The sequence below is a fragment of the Squalius cephalus genome, assembly GCF_949319135.1.
Source record: "Squalius cephalus genome assembly, chromosome: 5".
NCBI classification, from domain to species: Eukaryota; Metazoa; Chordata; class Actinopteri; order Cypriniformes; family Leuciscidae; genus Squalius; species Squalius cephalus.
The window spans coordinates 28,287,483-28,307,082 of NC_137126.1; the positions used below are offsets into that span (position 1 = coordinate 28,287,483).

The window sequence follows — 19,600 nt, forward strand, 5'->3', positions numbered from 1 at the left end:
CCTGGGATTTTCGGGATACTATCGACGATTCAGTTGGGAGCCGATGGACAACGGCTTGTGACAAAGCATTCAACACCATTATCTCCAAACTTAGCAGTGCTCCTGTGCTTGGTTTGCTGACCCGACCTTGCCTTACATCCTCCACACAGATGCAAGCACCACAGGTCTTAGCGCCGCGTTATATCAGCTGCAAGATGGAGAGAAAAAGGTCATAGCTTTCACCAGTAGAGGTCTTTCTAAAAGTGAGTCTTGATACCCCGCAGGATGGAGCAGGATGCTATTCCTCTTTGTTTTGCTCAAGACCTGGCTGAAGAGTCTGCAGTACCTGGTTTAACTGGTATAGACCTGAAACATGAACAAAATTAAGATGTTTTTCTGAACCAAGTCATCAGTCACTTGGAAGAAGGTCAAATGCCATGCCGGGCGGTGAGGTATGAATGTCCAGATATATCCTTGTTGCTGAGGGAGTGGAACCGCTTAGAACTGAAAGATGGAATTCTGTACAGACGACGGCAGTGGTATGATCAAACAACTTACCAGTTTGTGTTACCTGTAAAGTTCCGTGTTATGGTGCTGGAAAGCCTGTACGATCAGATGGGTCACATGGGAGTAGATTGCACACTCAACCTTTTTATTGGGCAAAGATGAGTGCTGATGTTGAGAGGAAGATTAAGGCCTGCATACTTCTGTGTTAAGCGGAAAGCTTTGCCAGAGAAATCTGCCCCCTTGGTCAACATCCAGGTTACACGGCCCCTCGAGTTGCTCTGTATAGACATTCTTTCCATCGAACTAGACCGAAGTAATGTCCAGAATGTACTTGTCATGACAGATCATTACACCAAGTATGCAGTTGCCATACCTATCAACAACCAGAAAGCTAGTACTGTGGCTAAGTGACTTTGGGACGGATTCATTGTCCACTATGGTTTCCCGGAGAGGATACTAAGTGATCAAGGAACTGACTTTGAATCTAAACTTATCAAAGAGCTTTGCGAGATGGCAAAAATTCACAAAGTACGGACAACTCCCTATCACCCTCGCGGTAATCCCACAGAGAGCTTCAATAGGATGCTTCTAAATATGTTGGGTACCTTGAAGGAGCAGGATAAGTCGCATTGGCATGACTTTGTGAAACCGTTGCCCACAATTGCACGAAAAATGAGACCACTGGATTCACGCCTATATAAGCTCATGTTTGGAAGGCGACCCAGACTGCCGGTGGATTTAGCCTTTGGGCTACCCGTAGAAAAACCTGTCCATGAGTCGCATTCCAAATATGTCAAAAGTCTCAAAGCCAGACTTGAGGAGAGTTACCGAATTGCCACTCAAAGCGCTTCAAAGTCTGCAATGAGGAATAAGGACAGTTTCGACAAACGAGTGAAAGAGTCAATTCTTGAAGTGGGAGATAAAGTCCTTGTGAGGAATGTCCGAATCAGGGGAAAACATAAACTCGCAGACAAATGGGAGCCTACTATCCATATAGTAGCAGAACGGGTTGGAGATCTGCCAGTTTATAAGGTTCGTCCACATGATAAGGACAAGGTCGTGACAAGTAAGCTATGATCGGCCTCCTTGGCCGTGACAAGTAAGCTATGATCTGCCTCCGTGGCCTTGACAAGTAAGCTATGATTGGCCTCCATGGCCGTGACAAGTAAGCTATGATCGGCCTCCGTGGCTGTGACAAGTAAACCATGATCGGCCTCCGTGGCTGTGACAAGTAAACTATGATCGGCCTTCGTGGCTGTGACAAGTAAGCTATGATCGGCCTCCGTGGCCGTGACAAGTAAGCCATGATCGGCCTCCGTGGCCGTGACAAGTAAGCTATGATCGGCTTGGGTATGATAACCCTTAAGCTGAATCCTGGGCAGAAAGGGACTCAGGATTCTTGAGCTCGCGTGAGGAGTGATGGTGCATGACTTGAAAGGAGTTCCGAGACAGCTGTCACCTGGAGGACTGGAGTGGACTGGGGTGGTTGTGACTGAGATGCAATGGTGTCTTCAACTGCCTCACACACAGTGAAGAAGGATCAACTTAGCCACAGTACATATTCAATATATTGCTCCAAGGAAAACATGTTAGCTGCTGCTGGTATTTGTCGAAGATGGTCGTCCAATCCACCCCAGAAGACTGACATCAGGGTAGTATTGTTCTAGGGTACTATAAGGGATGTTATGGCTCTACTGTGAGAACCTCTAGCGGGCGAACATCTTGGGAAAGGGAGAGGAGCAGGTCAGCAGGGTGAACTGGATACAATGGTTCTTGAATGGAGCGAAGCTTGTTAGATTCATTCTGTGTGGGTCTAGTCTTCTGTCAGGAGAGAGAGGTGGATGAATAACAACACAAAACTTTATTGAACAGTGTCCAAACAGGTGAGTATAGATGACAAACAATGAGCAGTGCAAGTATAATGCTTCAGTTCTTAGGGTTGCAGGTGACGATAGAGGATGTAACTTCAATTGCTAAGTATATCCACACACACATCTTTTGGGTGCTGTTAGGAGGTAAATATCTCAAGTGAGTAGACAGTGAGGGAGGACCAGTGCACTTGTGACAATAGTCAGGCAATACCATACGAACAAGAATGCTGTACGAAGAATGATAAACAAGAAGTTAATATTAGGCGCCTTACATCTTTAGACTCAGAATATTGTCTGTTTTTGCTCTCTTTTGCCCATGTAAAATGTTGGTTCCAAACAAATCCACAGTAGAGCCATTTCATAGAGTCCCCCCCCCCCCCCCTATATATTTGGCTCCAAATTGCAAAGGCCACCTCTGGTTAAGAGCAGAGAAATATGTACTCCCATCTACCCTGTACTGAATTTCCCTTCATGACACCCGACAGTTTGACCTTGAAATTCTTCCTCTCTCAGATCCAGCATGTTTGTGTGTTTGTGCTCTACCTGCATGACACTAGGCTGAGTGTGTACAGTACACACTGTGCTGTCATGTCACAGTAGTTTACTCACAGAATACAAGCACTGACTAGACAAATTTATTCTAATCACTTTCCATATTGACAGACAAAACAGTTTCACATTTCGCTGCAGTGCATGTACAGAGAGAGAGCACATTTGCTGGTTTTGAGTTTTATTTGTTAGAATTTGCACTATTAGAAACTTAAAGTGACAGTTCGTCGAAAAATGAAACTTCTGTTCTCATGTCGTTCCAATTCTGTATGACTTGTTCTTTCTTCTGTGGAACATAAAAGAAGGTATTTATAAATATATATATACATTTAAATATAAATTTTTTCCTTCCCCATATAATGAAAGTTTATAGGATCCTGTGTTGTTTTGGACCCTCTTGACTTTCATTGTTTGTACAAAAACATTTCTTCAAAATATTTTCTTTGATATACCGCAGAAGAAACAAATTCATACAGGTTTTGAACAACATGAGTGAGAGTAAATGATAACAATATTAATTTCTGGGTGAGCAATCAGTTTAATTCTTTCTTTAACATTTGCTCTAATTGTGTTTTAAGTGACTTCCTGAAACAGGATACATGTGCCTCATAAACCCTCATCTAAGCTCATACTGTGTTTGTAGTTCAGCCTCTCCACCCTTGGTGCTAATCTATAAATACAGGTGTGTTCCTGCTTCAGTTGCTCTTTCAATTCACCTGTCTTTCTCACGTCTTCCCTTTAGAAAATGGCAGAATCTGACTACCTGGACTACACCTGTCCACTCTGCACAGACACCCAGCGAGACCCCGTCACCATCCCGTGTGGAGACACCTTCTGCTTGGAGTGCATTAAGATCTACTGGGACCATTCTGACCACCTCGGCGTGTATAGTTGTCCGCAGTGCCAGACGACCTTCACTCCTCGGCCCATACTCAGACGTAACGTACCCCACGTAGGCAACCCGGAGCCTAGGCCGCCCCCACGTGAGCTAACCCCGTTTCCGTACTTCAAGCGTGACGCGCTGTGTGATTTCTGTACCGGTCGGCGGAGCAAAGCGGTGAAGTCGTGTCTGATGTGTCTGGCCTATTACTGCGAGACGCACATCAAGCCTCACTATGAATCAGCCACGTTTAAACGACATAAACTGGTGGACGAGACAGGACACCTAGATCGGAAGATCTGCCCGCAGCATGAAAAAGGCTTAGAGCTTTTCTGCCGCTCAGACCAGATGTGCATCTGTGTGCTGTGTACAGTAAGAGAACATCGCAGCCACAACATAGTCAGTGCAGATGATGAACGCACAGAGAAACAGGTGAGACATCATGAGGAGATTATAATTGTCGAGAGTAGACCAGGATAAGTTGTCACAGAGGCCATATCTGAAGCCACCTTTCCACTGCACATGACAAACGACAGCCGTCGGACCGGAAGTCATACATTTCCAATGGAGAGTCGTACGGGAGCTGCGGGGAGTTCCGATCATATGCGTATGCGGAAAATTCGGATCCGATTTGAGTTTTGGATCCGTTGAAATATCTGAACTTCTGCGAATAGACCTTATGTGACTGGCCGACCAGATGTGATGTATTCCAATATGTATTCTACATAGCTTACATGTAGTCCAATCAAATCAGTGTGTGCAAGTTGAGAATTTTTAATACTTTAAAAAAAAAACTTGATCCGAAACACTTAATACTTTTAAAAAATGCATGGTTATTCATAAATAAGTAAAAAAAACGATGAATTTAATATATATATATTATTGTTTTTAATGTTGTATAATTTTTTTCCTACAAAGTCATTTTTCATTCATTCATTCATTCATTCAACCATGGTAAATGCACGGATAATAAAGGCTCTTGTTGTTGCACTTATTTACTGGAGACGCAAAATTAAATTATAAAAGAAATTGCCGTGTACGATCGTAATGAAAGTTTTGTGCGACTGACACTAGGGGGCGAAATGCGACAATCTTATGCGAATGTCGTGTGCAGTGGAAAGGCGGCTTGAGAAACTATTACGTTTTTGAGTCAAAAGTCCAATTACACAAATGTGTAGCTATTTTCTCTATCAGTAGTTTTATAGTTGGTTTCAAACATAACAATGTATTTTATTAAATTAAATAATCTTTGTGATTTTGTGAATTTCAGGATCATAATTTAGTCAACTTTACATTGAAGAAAGATTTTAACTGAAAGGTTGAACTATGTTCTCAGGATAAGGATATTTTTCATAATAGTCAAAGTCCTTTTTCATAAAAGTCAGGGAAAGTTGTCACAGCTGCTTTGAACCTGTTTATACAGTCATATATTTTTTAAATAATGAATTCATATTCAAAACGGTGGTTTGGTATTTTTGTGTTTCATAATTAATGTAATGAATTGTTTCCCGGCAATAACAGTGGAAATGTAAAATAGCTTTTTGAAGATTTCATAAATCTTTAAGGTATCTTCTAAATTTTCTAAAGTTAAAAAGTCAACTGACAAATAGCCTTACTCTATGCCTCATTCTCTGTGGACTTTCACAGGTTTCGATGCTCTCATCAAAATTTTGTATTGTAAGAATAATTGGGTATATGACTTGAACAATGTAAAAGTCACTTTTGATCAATTTAATGCATCCTCAATGATTTATTTTTTATTTTTATGTAGACCTAAAGTAGCTAATTGTTAGGACTATTGTAATGTTATAACACTATTGTATTATTTATCTTCCTGGATCAATATTTTGTCTAGCAAACATCTGCTGTATTGAAGACTGTAATCTCAGATCTCTATTTTCACATACATTTTTTGTGTGTGATTATAGAAAGTCTTGGTTGTGACTCAGACAGAGGTTCAGCACATTATCCAGGATCGAATGAAAGAACTTCAAGAACTCAGACACAACGTGGATGTTCTTAAGGTTAGTCCAGTCCGGAGAGTCCTAAAGAAGCTTCTGGGTGAAACATGAGAGCATTAGACAAGTTCCGTCGTTACAAACAAAGTTCAACGATTTGGCGTTTCAACAAACATGCAAACAGCGTCACAGACTTGCGTGGTTGGGTTAGAACTACAGCTCTCGAGTTGTGATTAGAAGCATAGTTTCTTGTTAAAATGTGGAAACCGATCATGCTCTTGGGCACAATAAGCAAACTAACATTCAGTACATTCTATATATTTCATTCTAATTGAGTACGCATGCACAAAATGCGTAAAGGAACTCCAGAGTATTTATGACGTATGATTGAGGAACCCGCCATGAATCAAACATCAAATAAAGCTAAATGACATGGAACAAAAAATCTGTAAATTAGGTGCCATGTTCGTTACAGCAGCATCTCGAATAGATTAATTAGCAGAAGTTATTACTTTTCCACCTCTGGTGACGTCATTAACAAAAGTCCTATTTAGTGGTGCAGGTATGACATCAAAACCCAGAAGACTAATTCGCCGCTGGTTCCTTCGAGATTTTCCTATGGGGTTTTATAATGTTTTTTTTATTATTATTATTATTTATGTGTAAAATAAATGTGGTAAATATAACTTGACTATACTTCGACATTTTGTTCTACAATCAAGCGTAGCATCTGTTCTGGCAGGTCACGTTATTTAAGCTTGCATCAGCTGACTCTCAGCTGATCCACGTCTACCTATAGGAATATGACGCCTATCACTGTATACATAGGCTATAAGCTCCTTCAGTATTTTCAGCAGCTTTTTACCCTCCTCCATCCCCAGCTCCTCCTCTCATCAGTCAGGATTTGGTATTCTGATTCCACTTTGAATCAGACTAAATTCTCGAATTATGTTGTACATTAAAATCTTGAATTAATGATATCTGCAATACATTCATGTTGGTTCTGTTCTGTTTACCCTAAGGGGGGTTATTGCTGCTCTCCCTGCTCTTATCCATGCTAGGCTGCATGGATGCGCAGGGAGTTCTTGCCCAGAACCATATGTAGCAAATTAGCTCTAAAGAAATATTAATAATTAATCATAACTTGTTAGAATTGATTATGAATATTTGGATCAGTTAATAGAATTAACTTAATGTAGTAAAATTTATATTACAATCAATTAACCTGTTTGTGCTGTGAACACTCAGTGTTAATTGTTTATTAATTCTAAGAAATGTACATTTCCGGGGTATGGGAAATGTCTTTCTTACTGTACAGTATATTCAGAGCCTGTAGTCAAAATCTACATGATTAGGGACTCCAGATATGAGCTTGAGACACAGACAACTTTTCGTGTGATATGAACAAGACTTTATTAACTAGACTAAACACTTAAACTACTCTAACATACACATACATACATGCATACAGTTTACCAAGGGAAAGAGCTGGAGCAGAATACAGGAAAGCAAGAAGTTATAGCACTGTTTGAAATTCAGCAGATCAACAGCCTTGAGCAAACCTTAATGTATCAAATAATGAGACTAAGTTTGATACTTGCATGTCTCGCCCACTTGAATTAAACTGTCCTGATGCAATTTGTTGAGGCTCCAGTTGATCTCTGCTGATGTTGTCTTGATTAGAGAGAACCAGTGTGAGTCAGAGGATCTTTGGTGAATGGAAAGACAAGGCCGCAGCCTGGCACAAGCTTGAGGGTCCTTAGAAAACTTCTAGTTCAGCATCATCTTCACATCGGGATTCCAGAAAGGGACTAAGAGCCCAAGAGAACTAAGAGACTAAGAGACTAAGAGGCGTGATCTTGTGATCAGTGATTTTTAAAGCATGAAGATGTCACATCCTCTGGAGGGTTTTGAGCCAATAAGAAGTTGTTCACTTTGGAGGGATTTCTTTACGTCCTTTTGTTCAAGCAGACCTTTGAACATGTAATTTGATTGGGTGTTTAACAAAAGAATCTTTATAATACAAGATTTTTATAATACTAATGCATCACAAAGTTAGTACAGTCACAAAATGAAATGTAAATTACAAATGGAGGGCAAAGATTGGAGTTTATAGAGACTAAACATGCTACACATATGATGTTGGTTAACCATAGTATGCAAGTCTGAAACATTAATCCAAAAGAGTTTAAAAGAGAGAATGAATACATAGGCCAAACCACATAAAAGGAAAATCATGAGATGGGGAAAATTAGATACATGTTTATACATTTCTCAAGTGGTTATATATTGAATATACTGTATAGGATTAAAGGGTTTTTTTTTTCTTCTCAGCAGAATTAAGTGAGAGTCACAACTCTCTGCAGATTCCTTTTGGGGTCGTAAAAAGTCTTATCAGTCTTAATGTGATAAGACAGCTTGGGGTGTGAATGAGTGTGTACAGTGTACGTTGTAGAACAAAATGTCAAATTATCGTCAAGTTATGTTTACTTTATGCTTTATTTTAGTCATAAATTGAAAGAAAAAAAAAAACATTATAAAACCCCATAGGAAAACCTCGAAGGAGCAGCGGCGAATTAGACTTCCGGATTCTGACCTCCTACCTGCACCACTTTATTGTTGAACCAGTGGCTCAAACGACAGAGGTGCAACCATGTTACTGCAGTTTCGGTAATTTGTCGTGACTAGATGGTTAGTATTTCCAACGATGCATCATACTATAGAAGTTAATGAGCGAGTTACATCGTTGTACGTGAAACGCATTCTTTGTTGTTTTTTTCACTTAAAAAAAGTGTATAAAATGGCTGTGTGGATTAATGTCATTTTTTGCCCTTTCTCTACAGGGAAATGCACAGCGGGCACAGACTGACAGTGATAAAATCTTCAACGAGATGTTACAGGCGGTAGATCGGTGGCATGCTGAGATAAGCCAACTCATACAGGCCAACCTACAGGCCTCCATGGCTCAGGTGCATACACATTACATTCAGATGTGAATGAATTAAAATCAGTGATGCATTAATTTTATCCATTTAAACCCCAGCTGCTTATTGGGGAACTATGGTGAGAAAAAAATATTGTTTTTAAGTTCAATTCAAGTGTTGACATGGGGTGGGGGGGGGGGGGGGGGGGGCATACAGTCATGGTCAGAATTATTGGCACCCTTGGTAAATATGAACAAAGAAGGCTGTGAAAATAAATCTGCATTGTTAATCAAAGAATTCACAAAAATAGAACCTTTTTGATAATGGGGGGAAAATCTCTTAATTAAATAAATATGGCACCCTTTTATTCAGTACTTTTTGCAACCTCCTTTAGCCAAGATAACATCTCTGAGCCTTCTTCTATAATGCCTGATGAGTTTGGAGAACACCTGACAAGAGGTCATTCCGTCAGAATCTCTCCAGATCCTTCAGATTCCCAGATTTGGTGCTTCTCTTCAGTTCACCCCACTCATTTTCTATAGGGTTCAGGTCAGGGGACTGGGATGGCCATGGCAGAAGCTTCATTTTGTGCTCAGTGACCCATTTTTGTTTTGATTTTGATGTTTGTTTTGGATCATTGTCCTGATGGGAGATCTGAACAACGCCCATTATAAGATTTCTGGCAGAGGCGGTCAGGTTTTGATTGTTTATCTGTTGGTATTAGAAACTATGATGCCATGTATCTGAACAAGATGTCCAGGACCTCCAGCGAAAAATAGGACCACAATTTCAAAGATATTTAACCGTGGACATGGGGTAATTTTTATTCCTTTTTTGCAGCCAAAAAGCTCATTTTTAGTTTCATCTGACCATAGAATCCGGTCTCTTTTGAAGTTCCAGTTGTGTCTGACAACTGAATATGCTGGAGTTTGTTTTTGGATAAGAGCAGAGAATTTTTTTTGAAACCATTTTTAAAGAACATGTGGTGATGAAGGCGCTGTTTGGTATTTTATTTTATTGTTTCTTTGAGGTTTTCTGACTCCAAGACTCAGCTAATTTCTGCAGTTCTCCAACTGTGATCCTTGGAGAGTCTTTGGCCACTCAAACTATCCTCCTCGCCATGAATTAAGACAATATAGACAGTCTTCTTCTAGGAAGATTTATAACGTCTTTAGTTGATTGGAACTTCTTAATTATTGCCCTGATGGTGGAAATGGGGATTTTCAATGCTTTAGCTATTTAAACAGCCACTTTCTATTTTGTGAAGCTCAACAATCTTTTGCTGCACATCAGAACTATATATTTTGGTTTTACTCATTGTGATGGATGATTAAGGGAATTTTTGTAGTCATACTCATGTGAAACAAGAAGTCATGGCTAGACAATTTCATGTTCTTAGTCACCATGGTGTGCTAAAATATGCAAATAAGAATGGGAATATACTTCAGAGATATTTTACTCATAAGAATTTCAAGGGGTGCCAATAATTCTGGTATATGAACATATGGAGAAAAACATTTATTTCATAATGTGAAACTTTCACTTGTTTTACTTCAGCGAAAGGTTGATAGATCTATCTGAATGATAGATTAAAAGGATAAACAATGCAGATTTATTTTCACAGCCTTCTTTGATCATATTTACCAAGGGTGCCAATAATTCTGACCATGACTGTAACTGATATGTTTCACACACACTGCTTATAGAGCTGCTACAGTTGCTGTTCCCCGCTCTCAGACTGTGATAGCTTTAATGTTCTGACAGGCTCAGGGTTACATAGAGAGACTTGAACAAGAGATCATGGAGCTTCAGAAGAGAGATGCTGAACTACGTCAAATACTTGACACAGAGGACAACATTCACTTCCTACAGGTAAAGAACAGCCTCTCACATTTCACTAGTTTTCTTTTTATCATTCTGGATTTCTGCCATTGAGAAAGTTGAAATCTGTGGACTAGCCTGACTGGAAATTTAATATGGACATTCAGGGAAGCTACTTTGCAGCACAGGTTTTGTTAAGTGTCTTCATTATTTGTGCAGAATTTTCCCACACTATCAGTTGCACCGGAGCCCATGGTGCCCAAAGTGCTGATAAACCAAGAGTTTTCCTTCGGTGAGATCACCAAGACCGTCTCTGACATGAAAGAACACCTGGACGACATCTGCAAAAAAGAGCTGGGAAACATCTCCAAACGAGGTTACAATGAAGACTATAACATTTAACCACTGAGAGGCTAAGGAAAAGACATGGGATCTCTTTTGACTTATGTAATATCTATATTTAAAAGGCACAAAATAATAGTAACTATTAAGTAGAGATGGAAAGCATTGCTCTGCTTCAGAAACGGACAGCAAACAAAATATAATCAGCTCTGTACCCCTGTAGTTCCAGAATAAATTATTGATGTAAATGCAAACAATGATACACACTATTGTTCAAATGTTTGGGGTTGGTAAGATCATTTTTAAATTCCTATGCTCGCAAAGGCTGCATTTTTTTAAATAAAAAATACTGTAAAAACAGTAATATTGTTATATTATTATAACATTTTAAATAACTGTTTTCTATTTAAATCGGCGAAAACTAGTGCTGACAGACACAAAACGGAGTAACATACTAATCCGACAAAACCCCACAAACGTATCTGTTGCCTTTGGTCGGCGTCTGTCGGTGCAGTGTGAATTGGCCTTAAAATTTAATTCATTCTCCTTCAGAAATCATTCTAATGTGCTGATTTGGTGCTCAAGAAACAGTTGTAAATTTGTTTGATGAATAGAAAGTCTAAAAGAACAGCATTTATTTGAAATATAAATCTTTTGTAACATTATAAATGTCTTTACTCTCACTTTTGATCAATTTAATGCATCCTTATAAAATATACAATATTAATAAAATGTGATTTAAAAAATTTTTTTCAGTGAGTGACACTTCAGTCTATGTCCTTATTCCGAGGTCTGGAGGACGTTTGAATGGTAAGAGGGTCTACATTTATGTTTATTTAGAATAAATGTTACAGCACAACTCTGCTCATTTATGTGCCTTAGCTTAGCTTTATACTATATTTTCAGCTCCGATAAGAACTGACTTCCCAGAGCCTAAATCAAGACCGGATTTCCTCAGATGTGAGTGTATAGACAATTAACATGAATTAATCTCTTCACTATACAGATGATAACATTTTATTCTTCTAAATGCTGAAGGAGTCTATTGTTTCTACAATATTATTTCACAGATTCTTGTAAACTTACATTTGATCTCAACACCGCCTATAAAGAACTAGTCCTTTCAGACGGGAATCGTCGGGTGATCCGTAAGCGAACAACCCAGTTCTACCCAGATCACCCGGAGCGGTTCGATGGGTTTTGCCAGATCCTGTGCAAGGAGCCGCTCAGTGGATTACGGCATTACTGGGAGGCAGAGTGGAACGGTGAATTTTCCATTGGAGTTGCCTTTAAGAGCATCAGCCGTAAAGGTAAGAACTCGAACAGCCTTCTGGGATACAATGATAAATCCTGGAGTCTCCTGTGCTCAGACTCTGGATACTCCGCCTGGCACAATAAGATGGATAAAGATCTGCCGGGAGCAGCTCGTGCCACACGGATCGGTGTGTACCTGGATTACGCTGGAGGATCTGTATCCTTTTACACTGTGTCTGAGACAGTGGAGCTCATCCACAGATTTCAGGCCAAGTTCTCTGAACCGCTGTATGCTGGGTTTGGTGTTGGATCATCTGTAACTCTGTGCATGCTGGAGAAGAACTGCCGAACATACCGCTAAAGGGTTCTGAGCTTAACTTTGACCCTGAGCTCTTAATTGATTAATCAAACAGAATCTTGAAAGGGTGAACATTGAAATTCAATAAAAGGGTCATTTAAAAAATGTTAAACTGGGAATCTCATGAAGATGTTTTCTGGTCACATTTTACATTTTAAGAAAAAAGAAAAAAAAGGATTATTGTTTTGCATAATGTAAAAGTGTACTATTAGGATCCTATACATTGTGACATTATTTTCAGGAGAATTTTATCCTCCAATTCTTATTACTCTAATGGCAAATAATAATTCTTATATTTAAAAAAAAAAAATGTTTAATGTGATTGTAAAACTTTACTTTTAACTTCAAGTTAATAATGAACACTTCTGTTCCTCACAGCCTCATTTTCATTTTTGTAAAAAATATGCCACTACCTTGACTAAAGGTCTATTGCAGTAATGAGAATCATACTTTTAATTTGTTTTCAAAACATTAACAGATATGAGGGGGTAAATGTGCTTATTTATCCTGAAAAGTTTTTGTTTTTGTTTTTTCCTTTGGTTTTTGGTTGAGTGGCAGTAAATATTACCAAAACATTTTAATAAAAAAATAAAATTCTAAGTTACTTCTCAAAAAGGGTAAGTGTGTATAAAAAATGAGAGCAGACATGTTTAAAAATAACAAAGCCGGCTAATCCAGTCAGGACGATTTCTTTTGAATGAAGTGTAATTTCAAAACCTGCAGCCATTCACGCATACTATGCATTCTGCAATCTTTGGGTTCAGATGCGGCTACATCAAGAGAAAAGTGTGTATTTAAGTGATTATGTGAACGAGACAAATAAAACAAGTCTTATTATCATTATTGTTTATTGTCCATTTGAATGGTTTCTAAGAGCTTTTCAGTAATTTCACCCATCACCAAGTAAACAGAAATATGTACAGATGAGAGGACAAATCCATCACTCTGCAGTATGTTTGTTTATACATGGATTAGAAACATTCAAATGCAAATCCAGATTCCCCTAAAATCAACCATACCTCTCAATTTTTAAGACATGGCTAGTACACTTGTTTAATTAATCCCTAAATGTTACTCCCTCCTCTCTCTCTTTACATCTAGAATGGCATATTCTCAATGAATGAATAATCATTAACCTTGTAACAAACTTAATCAGCTCAACATTAAACAGTCAACTCACAGAGGACAAGTACCAGTTGACCAGGAGCCCTGATTTCCAAAGGAGTGTCTGTATTACCAACAGCGGGCAGCAATCATTGAGAAAATTTTCGCGCTAACCCCAACAAACAGAAAATCTGAAATAGGCCTACAAACAGGTGACTGTAAATGTCCACAACCATAATGCCCCAATAGCATGTGTGAGTGAGTGAATAGATCATTCTCCACTTTTGTAACAATTGAAAACAAAACTATATATTATATTATACTGTATTTATATTATATTTAAAATATATTTTAAGACGCTTTAATAAGACAAAAAAGTAATTGTGTTGACATGCGTTTAATATAATTTGGAATGTTTGTTGATGCTTCACAGTTCAAGTAACTGTAAGCGGTTAGTTGAGTATGAACATCCTTAGATCAAGAATTTAGCTCTAATTCTATTTCTGTGCATTCAATCCAAAGTTTTGAATTTGTATTGTAGAATTCTGTAACGTCTGTCATTTGTATCCATTTAGTTTATCCTCTCTATCTGACCTACTATCCATCTCTGAATTCAGATATCCACCTCTTGTCTCCTATTTCAACCCTAACACCCATTATATGTGAAGAAAGAAGAAAAAAAAAACATCCACTCTAAGCACACAAAACAATTGGGGCAGTGACATTCCACTCAAAAAAAACACAGCCAATAGTTGGTTTAACAGTAATAGGAAGTAAACCAGTTTATTAAAACCCATTCATTTTCTCTTCAAGATCTTCGCAGCTAAATTTGGCTAATAATTTAGTTTTACAAATAAAGAAAGCAAGCCACTATTGTCATGTTGTGGACATAATGAATCTACCCACTAGTGGCAGTCTCACAGCCATGCTGCTTGCGTGGCACGCAACCTAAGGTGTCTGATATCATCCAGGGAATTTGGTTCTTAAAGCGATAGTTCACCCTAAAATTACATCATTTACTCATCCTCATGTCGTTCCAAACCTGTATGACTTTATTTCTTCTGTGGAACACAAAAGAAGATATTTTACCTAAAGATTTGATAGATATGTTGTCCAAACAACATTGGGCTCCATTGTCATTTTCTGTGTGCACAAAAACCCACATTTGTCAAACTATCTTCCCCAGAAGAGAGAAACTCATACAGGTTTGAAACATCATGAGGATGAGTAAATGATAACAGAATATTCATCTTTAGGTAAAATACCATTTTAGGCCACACACAAGATGAGCCAGTGAGAGGTTTTACTAAATAAAAAGCTGCCTCCATTGTTATAGCTTTGAAAAGGCTTTGCGTGATGTCAGGCTTAAATATCTAAGGTCCTCCATGACTAACATAATCTAGCTATGTATTCCATTGAACCAGAAGCAGCATACTGACATCATACTGTACCTTAAAACAAAATATACACACAGACACACATAATAGCCTCCACCAAATACACTCAGATGCCACAATTGTTCAGCTGGATTTCAAAGGGTCTAATGGCAGAGTAGTGTCCATGTTTTTTTACAGCTACAGCACTCGCTGTCCATTAATGATGACATCATCAAACTCCTCCTGTGACAGATAGAGAAATGGTAAGTACAGAAACACACTTTTAAGCATTCTGTTAGTAAATGTGTGTGGATTTGGCTCTAACCTCTTCACTCTCTCTGTACTCCTCCTCTTCCTCGTCGCCCTGTATGTATGTGGCCCCATGGGCACTAAGTAGGGCCTGCACTTCTTTGTTGGGTCTGTAAAGGGCACAGTAGTAGGGGGTGTGGCCTGCATACGAGCGCTGATTCACCAATGCGCCGGCGCTCAATAACAAATCCACTACCGCTGACCTTTGACCTTCCACTGCCCAGTGCAATGGAGACCGACCTGACCCCAAATCCTACAAAGCCAGAGTTAATGATTGAACACTAATATATACTCGAAAAGAAGATTTTTTTTTTTTTATATAATTTCTTACTCGTTGATTGGCATCTGCTCCTGCCTCTAGCAGCATTTTGATGATGTCACAATTGCCCCTATGTACAGCCAGGTGCAGTGCACTCACACCTTAAAGAGACAGATGGACAGAGAAAGGTATAGTATGGATGGAAAAGACAGATGTATACTGATAAAATAAATTAGATTAAATATTAATCAGAGTGAAAATGTGTTTGCTTGAGTTTGTAGTGTACCTGAATAATTGGTGATGCTGAGGTGCTCCGGTGGGGTACGTGGGCAGCTGGTGAGCTCTCTCACACACTCTGTGCGAAGCTCTCGGACAGCCAGGTGTAAAGGTGTGTTGCCGCCCCTCTCTTGGATCTCCGCACTGGCTCCACTCCACAACAGTGCCCGAACACACTCGCTCCGGTCTACTATGACTGCTAAATGTAGAGCGGTCTGAGCATAGAGGGTGGAAAAATTACATTGGTTGCACATCAGTGTTATAATGTACACTTAAGGCCAAAGTATACTTCACTTTTTACATGTGCGCAAGGGTCAGCGTACAGTGCGCGTGACGCGAATTTCGTCATCAAAAGAGTACCACTTTTGTAAGCGAAAGCACTTTGGATAGGTAAAGGACTGGAAGCGAAAGGAGTACCGCTTTTTTGCACACGTACTTCGCTCGCTACGTGTAAAAAAAAAAAAAAAGTGTACTTTCTGCTTCACAATAAGCAAAGTCTCTTTCAAGGAATGTCTGTTCACTCAGCAACCATATTTGCAACGGGTCCGGGCAGCTACGTTTCAGAACACTGAGTGTTTCTATAGCAATCGGAGCTTCTAACGGCAGCTGCAGTGACACGTTGACTTTACCAATCAGAGATTAGCCTAGCTCTTTTATTTAGAGAGCGGGACTTCTTCCACCAAATTGCGCGTTGTCATTCTATATATAAAGTCTTTGCTATAAATAGTCTCAGCCTCAGACGTCACGCCCAGGGACCATTGGCCGAACATCTGATGCATAAAGCACACAAAATTGGAAACACTTAAGGAGTTTCGAAGTCGTCATCTGATTGGTTGAGTTCCGGGAGAAGTGTGTGTCGCGTTCTTTATCGATCCGTCAGGAAACAAAGCCGTTGACACCAAACCCCTTCATAGAAGAAGAAAGTTGTCATTTTTACAAATGTGACAATCAACGCTTATCGGGATCAACTAAACGCTGGATTTTCAAAAGTATTGAAGTATGTGAAATATGTCCAGGAGTTTTACACGCCGGTCTGTTATTGTAGGGACATTAATGTTATATTTTCACTCCTCTAAACATAACGCTGAGCAAAACTAACAGATTAGTTGTTTTACATGTCAGTCAGACGTCCCCATGGCCAATGAAAGCAGCGATGGAGTCCAGATGAAGGTCTGGCTATGCGAGACTATAGGACCCTTTTAAAAAATAAAAAAAAAGAAGTTCAGTTGAGGTTTGCATTATTTCCAGAGAACAATCATGTTGTTTGGCTTGCTAGTGCTTGGTTTCCGTTTTCCAATAGGTGCATATGTAGTTTAATGTGAGAGAATTTTCTTTTCTTATTGTGACACATATCTGTGGCTTCACGAAAAAGGGAAAAAATGTAGGGCGGGACTTTATTTTGTCCATCGAGAATTGATTGGATCGTTGTCATTTGCTAATTGCTGCGATCTGGTGACGTGAGTGCCAGGTTGCTGAAAGGAAGGGATTATTGTCCTGCCCTCATAGCATCACAGCAATTCATCGGAGAAGAAATGTTGTTGTGACGAGGCGAGGAAGTTAATGTTTTCTATTAAAAATGACTAAGAATTAAAAAAACGGTGTATGGACAAATAATTTATATTCCATAAAAACTAAGAATGGTCAAGTATGATTTAATAGTGACTTTGACAGCAAAATGCAATTTAACCTCATTTAAAATGTAATATTTTATGAAACAATAAATCAGATCATTGGAAGTAAAGCAATTCTTCTTGATCCATAGGTGCTGTCCTGTCAGATCAAGTTACTTGTTTCTTTAGATCTGGCGACACTGTTGTGCGTTTACCTGGCCCAGGTCATTTTGGATGTTCAGGTAAGGAGTCCAGGTCTTGTCCACCACAATTTCTTCAAGCAGGCACTGAACAACACCCCACTGCTCATGAATCAGCGCCAAATGAAGTACCCTGAGAGACAAAAAAGATAATATACAGTCTAAATCCAATGGCCTTCCAAACAGACAAATGTACAGGCAACAGAAAACAACAAAGACTTACGTGTCACCGTCCTCTGACAGAAAGTTGAGCGTGTTGAAGAGTTCTTCTCTCCGCTGCCGACCCTCCTCAGTGTCCGAGACCGCCAGTCTGTCTGTACCTGCGGGCTCGCTTAGGATCATGGTGCCGATCCCGTCGGAGAGACACCCCACCACCGCATCCTCATTAATCGAGTCCCCGATGGCAGAATCGAGCCTCTCTCCGCCGCCAATCGACACGCAGTCCATGGTGCCCCTGTTGTCGGACTCGTCCGAAGGTGGGATGTCAGGTATGTCAGACATAGATCGATCAGGTGCCCAAATCTGCTCGGCCTCTGTGTAAGTGCCGTAGGGACCCTCAAAACTGAGTCCGACCCCGCTTAAGGAGTCTAACCCGCTGTCACACCAGTCATCCGGGACAGCGTCCAAGGCGCCCCGTTTCTCCATAGTGTAGCTCGGTCCAGGCCGTGCATTCTGTCTTCGGGATTCACCGTGAATATCTTGCGTCCCCTCCATTTAAATATCAATCATCCGTTTAAATGATGTCAGCGGTAATAAGAGAAACTGCTTTTCTTGACCAACAGCTAACGTTATCTGCTTGCGCCGTTTTCGCTTCTATCCAGATGGATTGTTTTTAGGGGGACAAGATGAGCTCTTTTTGGACAAATTCCCAAACAACAGCGGCAAGCGCTGTCGCACGAGCCTCAGATTCCCTCCATGTCCGGAGCATTATAAAACTATAGATTGCTCACCTTGTGAGCGGCTTACTGTTTCCCAATTTGTCCAGAAAAGGCCGTGTGTCTGCGTAGGTGTTTTCCTGGGGAATTCCCAAAGCCTCTCTCGTAACCAGACACCGTGGGGAAGTGCGCATGCGTAGGGCTCAAGGCGCGCATGCGTAGCACACCAAATTAACTGTCAGTTACATTAGTTTCTTTGGGAGTTTCACCGCGTTGTGTTTGTTGGGGGAATTTCAAGTGCTTATTAACTTGAACTGTCAATAAACCAAAGCGAAGAAACGGCGTGGCCATTTGATCCGTCTTTTAATTGTTTGTTTTGTTTTGCAATTTAATATGCTGCTTGGGTGTGTTAGATTAATAATATATAACATACAACATACATAAACTACAAAGATCAGGAAATTATATAGGCCTACGCTATTTGTCTCAAACATGTATGTTTCCGTTTTTGTCTGCTACAAAATTACAGTAGTTTACAGTAGTAAACTGTGTTAATTAGTGCCAAGTATAAAGAGTGTTAGGCTAGTTGTTACAAACCACTGCACTACCATGGTGAGTTGTAGCTAACACGGACATAAAGGTTATTGAATTCATATCATCACCCCACATTTTAAGCACTTAAATAAAAAATTGTAAACAGCCTATATGTAGCACTATAATTCAAATAAAATTGGGAATATGGCCTAATATATGGGTCAGTGACATTACGTGCATATTTTTTTTGTCCAAGTGCATTATTTCCTTTTAAAATACTTTGATAAATTCTATATATAATTCTATCAAATACTATGGCATCATTTTAGGGTTGAAACCTTTCATATAAACAAATTTTACGAATATCAGTAGTTTTAAAGATGTTGAGATAGGCTACATAAAAAAACTTTTGTATATTTTCAAATGTCAGTGTGGCACAACTGCAAACATGGCTTTTTTATTATGAATTGAAAAGGTAGGCTAATGACAGTATATGATAATGCATCATCCAGAGGACCTAAACTGATCCTTGTGGCAGAGTGAAAATGTTTGTAGATCTCTCTCAAATACTGCTAATTTCAAGATATGGTTAAAGTTGGTACACTTTCCATGTC

The 19,600-nt window shown here is 39.5% G+C and overlaps 2 protein-coding genes across 2 annotated transcripts; one reads left to right on the plus strand and one right to left on the minus strand.

The window, feature by feature from the left end:
- The first annotated feature begins 3,607 nt into the window (after nucleotides 1–3,607).
- ftr84 (finTRIM family, member 84) lies at nucleotides 3,608–13,285 on the plus strand. The gene is made up of 8 exons (XM_079870427.1): nucleotides 3,608–4,218; nucleotides 5,715–5,810; nucleotides 8,588–8,713; nucleotides 10,433–10,540; nucleotides 10,709–10,865; nucleotides 11,588–11,641; nucleotides 11,738–11,791; nucleotides 11,902–13,285. Exons 1-8 carry the CDS (start codon nucleotides 3,652–3,654, stop codon nucleotides 12,444–12,446), a joined length of 1,707 nt encoding a protein of 568 aa, XP_079726553.1. The 5' UTR covers nucleotides 3,608–3,651; the 3' UTR covers nucleotides 12,447–13,285.
- Nucleotides 13,286–14,814: 1,529 nt separating this feature from the next.
- nfkbib (nuclear factor of kappa light polypeptide gene enhancer in B-cells inhibitor, beta) lies at nucleotides 14,815–18,640 on the minus strand. The gene is made up of 6 exons (XM_079870428.1): nucleotides 17,801–18,640; nucleotides 17,593–17,710; nucleotides 15,778–15,982; nucleotides 15,564–15,652; nucleotides 15,249–15,485; nucleotides 14,815–15,166 (listed from the first exon to the last, which is right to left on the minus strand). Exons 1-6 carry the CDS (start codon nucleotides 18,289–18,291, stop codon nucleotides 15,122–15,124), a joined length of 1,185 nt encoding a protein of 394 aa, XP_079726554.1. The 5' UTR covers nucleotides 18,292–18,640; the 3' UTR covers nucleotides 14,815–15,121.
- Between the last annotated feature and the right edge of the window lie 960 nt (nucleotides 18,641–19,600).

What these genes read in the sequence shown, in the direction of transcription:
- ftr84 (XM_079870427.1), top strand. Translation starts at nt 3,652, where the DNA reads ATGGCAGAATCTGACTACCTGGACTACACCTGTCCACTCTGCACAGAC. An exon ending in ATGAACGCACAGAGAAACAG is followed by an intron (nt 4,219 to 5,714) that starts GTGAGACATCAT and finishes GTGTGATTATAG; the next exon opens with AAAGTCTTGGTTGTGACTCA. An exon ending in TACAGGCCTCCATGGCTCAG is followed by an intron (nt 8,714 to 10,432) that starts GTGCATACACAT and finishes ATGTTCTGACAG; the next exon opens with GCTCAGGGTTACATAGAGAG.
- nfkbib (XM_079870428.1), bottom strand. Translation starts at nt 18,291, where the DNA reads ATGGAGGGGACGCAAGATATTCACGGTGAATCCCGAAGACAGAATGCA. An exon ending in CAGCATCACCAATTATTCAG is followed by an intron (nt 15,653 to 15,777) that starts GTACACTACAAA and finishes TGTCTCTTTAAG; the next exon opens with GTGTGAGTGCACTGCACCTG. An exon ending in GAGCAGATGCCAATCAACGA is followed by an intron (nt 15,486 to 15,563) that starts GTAAGAAATTAT and finishes CTGGCTTTGTAG; the next exon opens with GATTTGGGGTCAGGTCGGTC.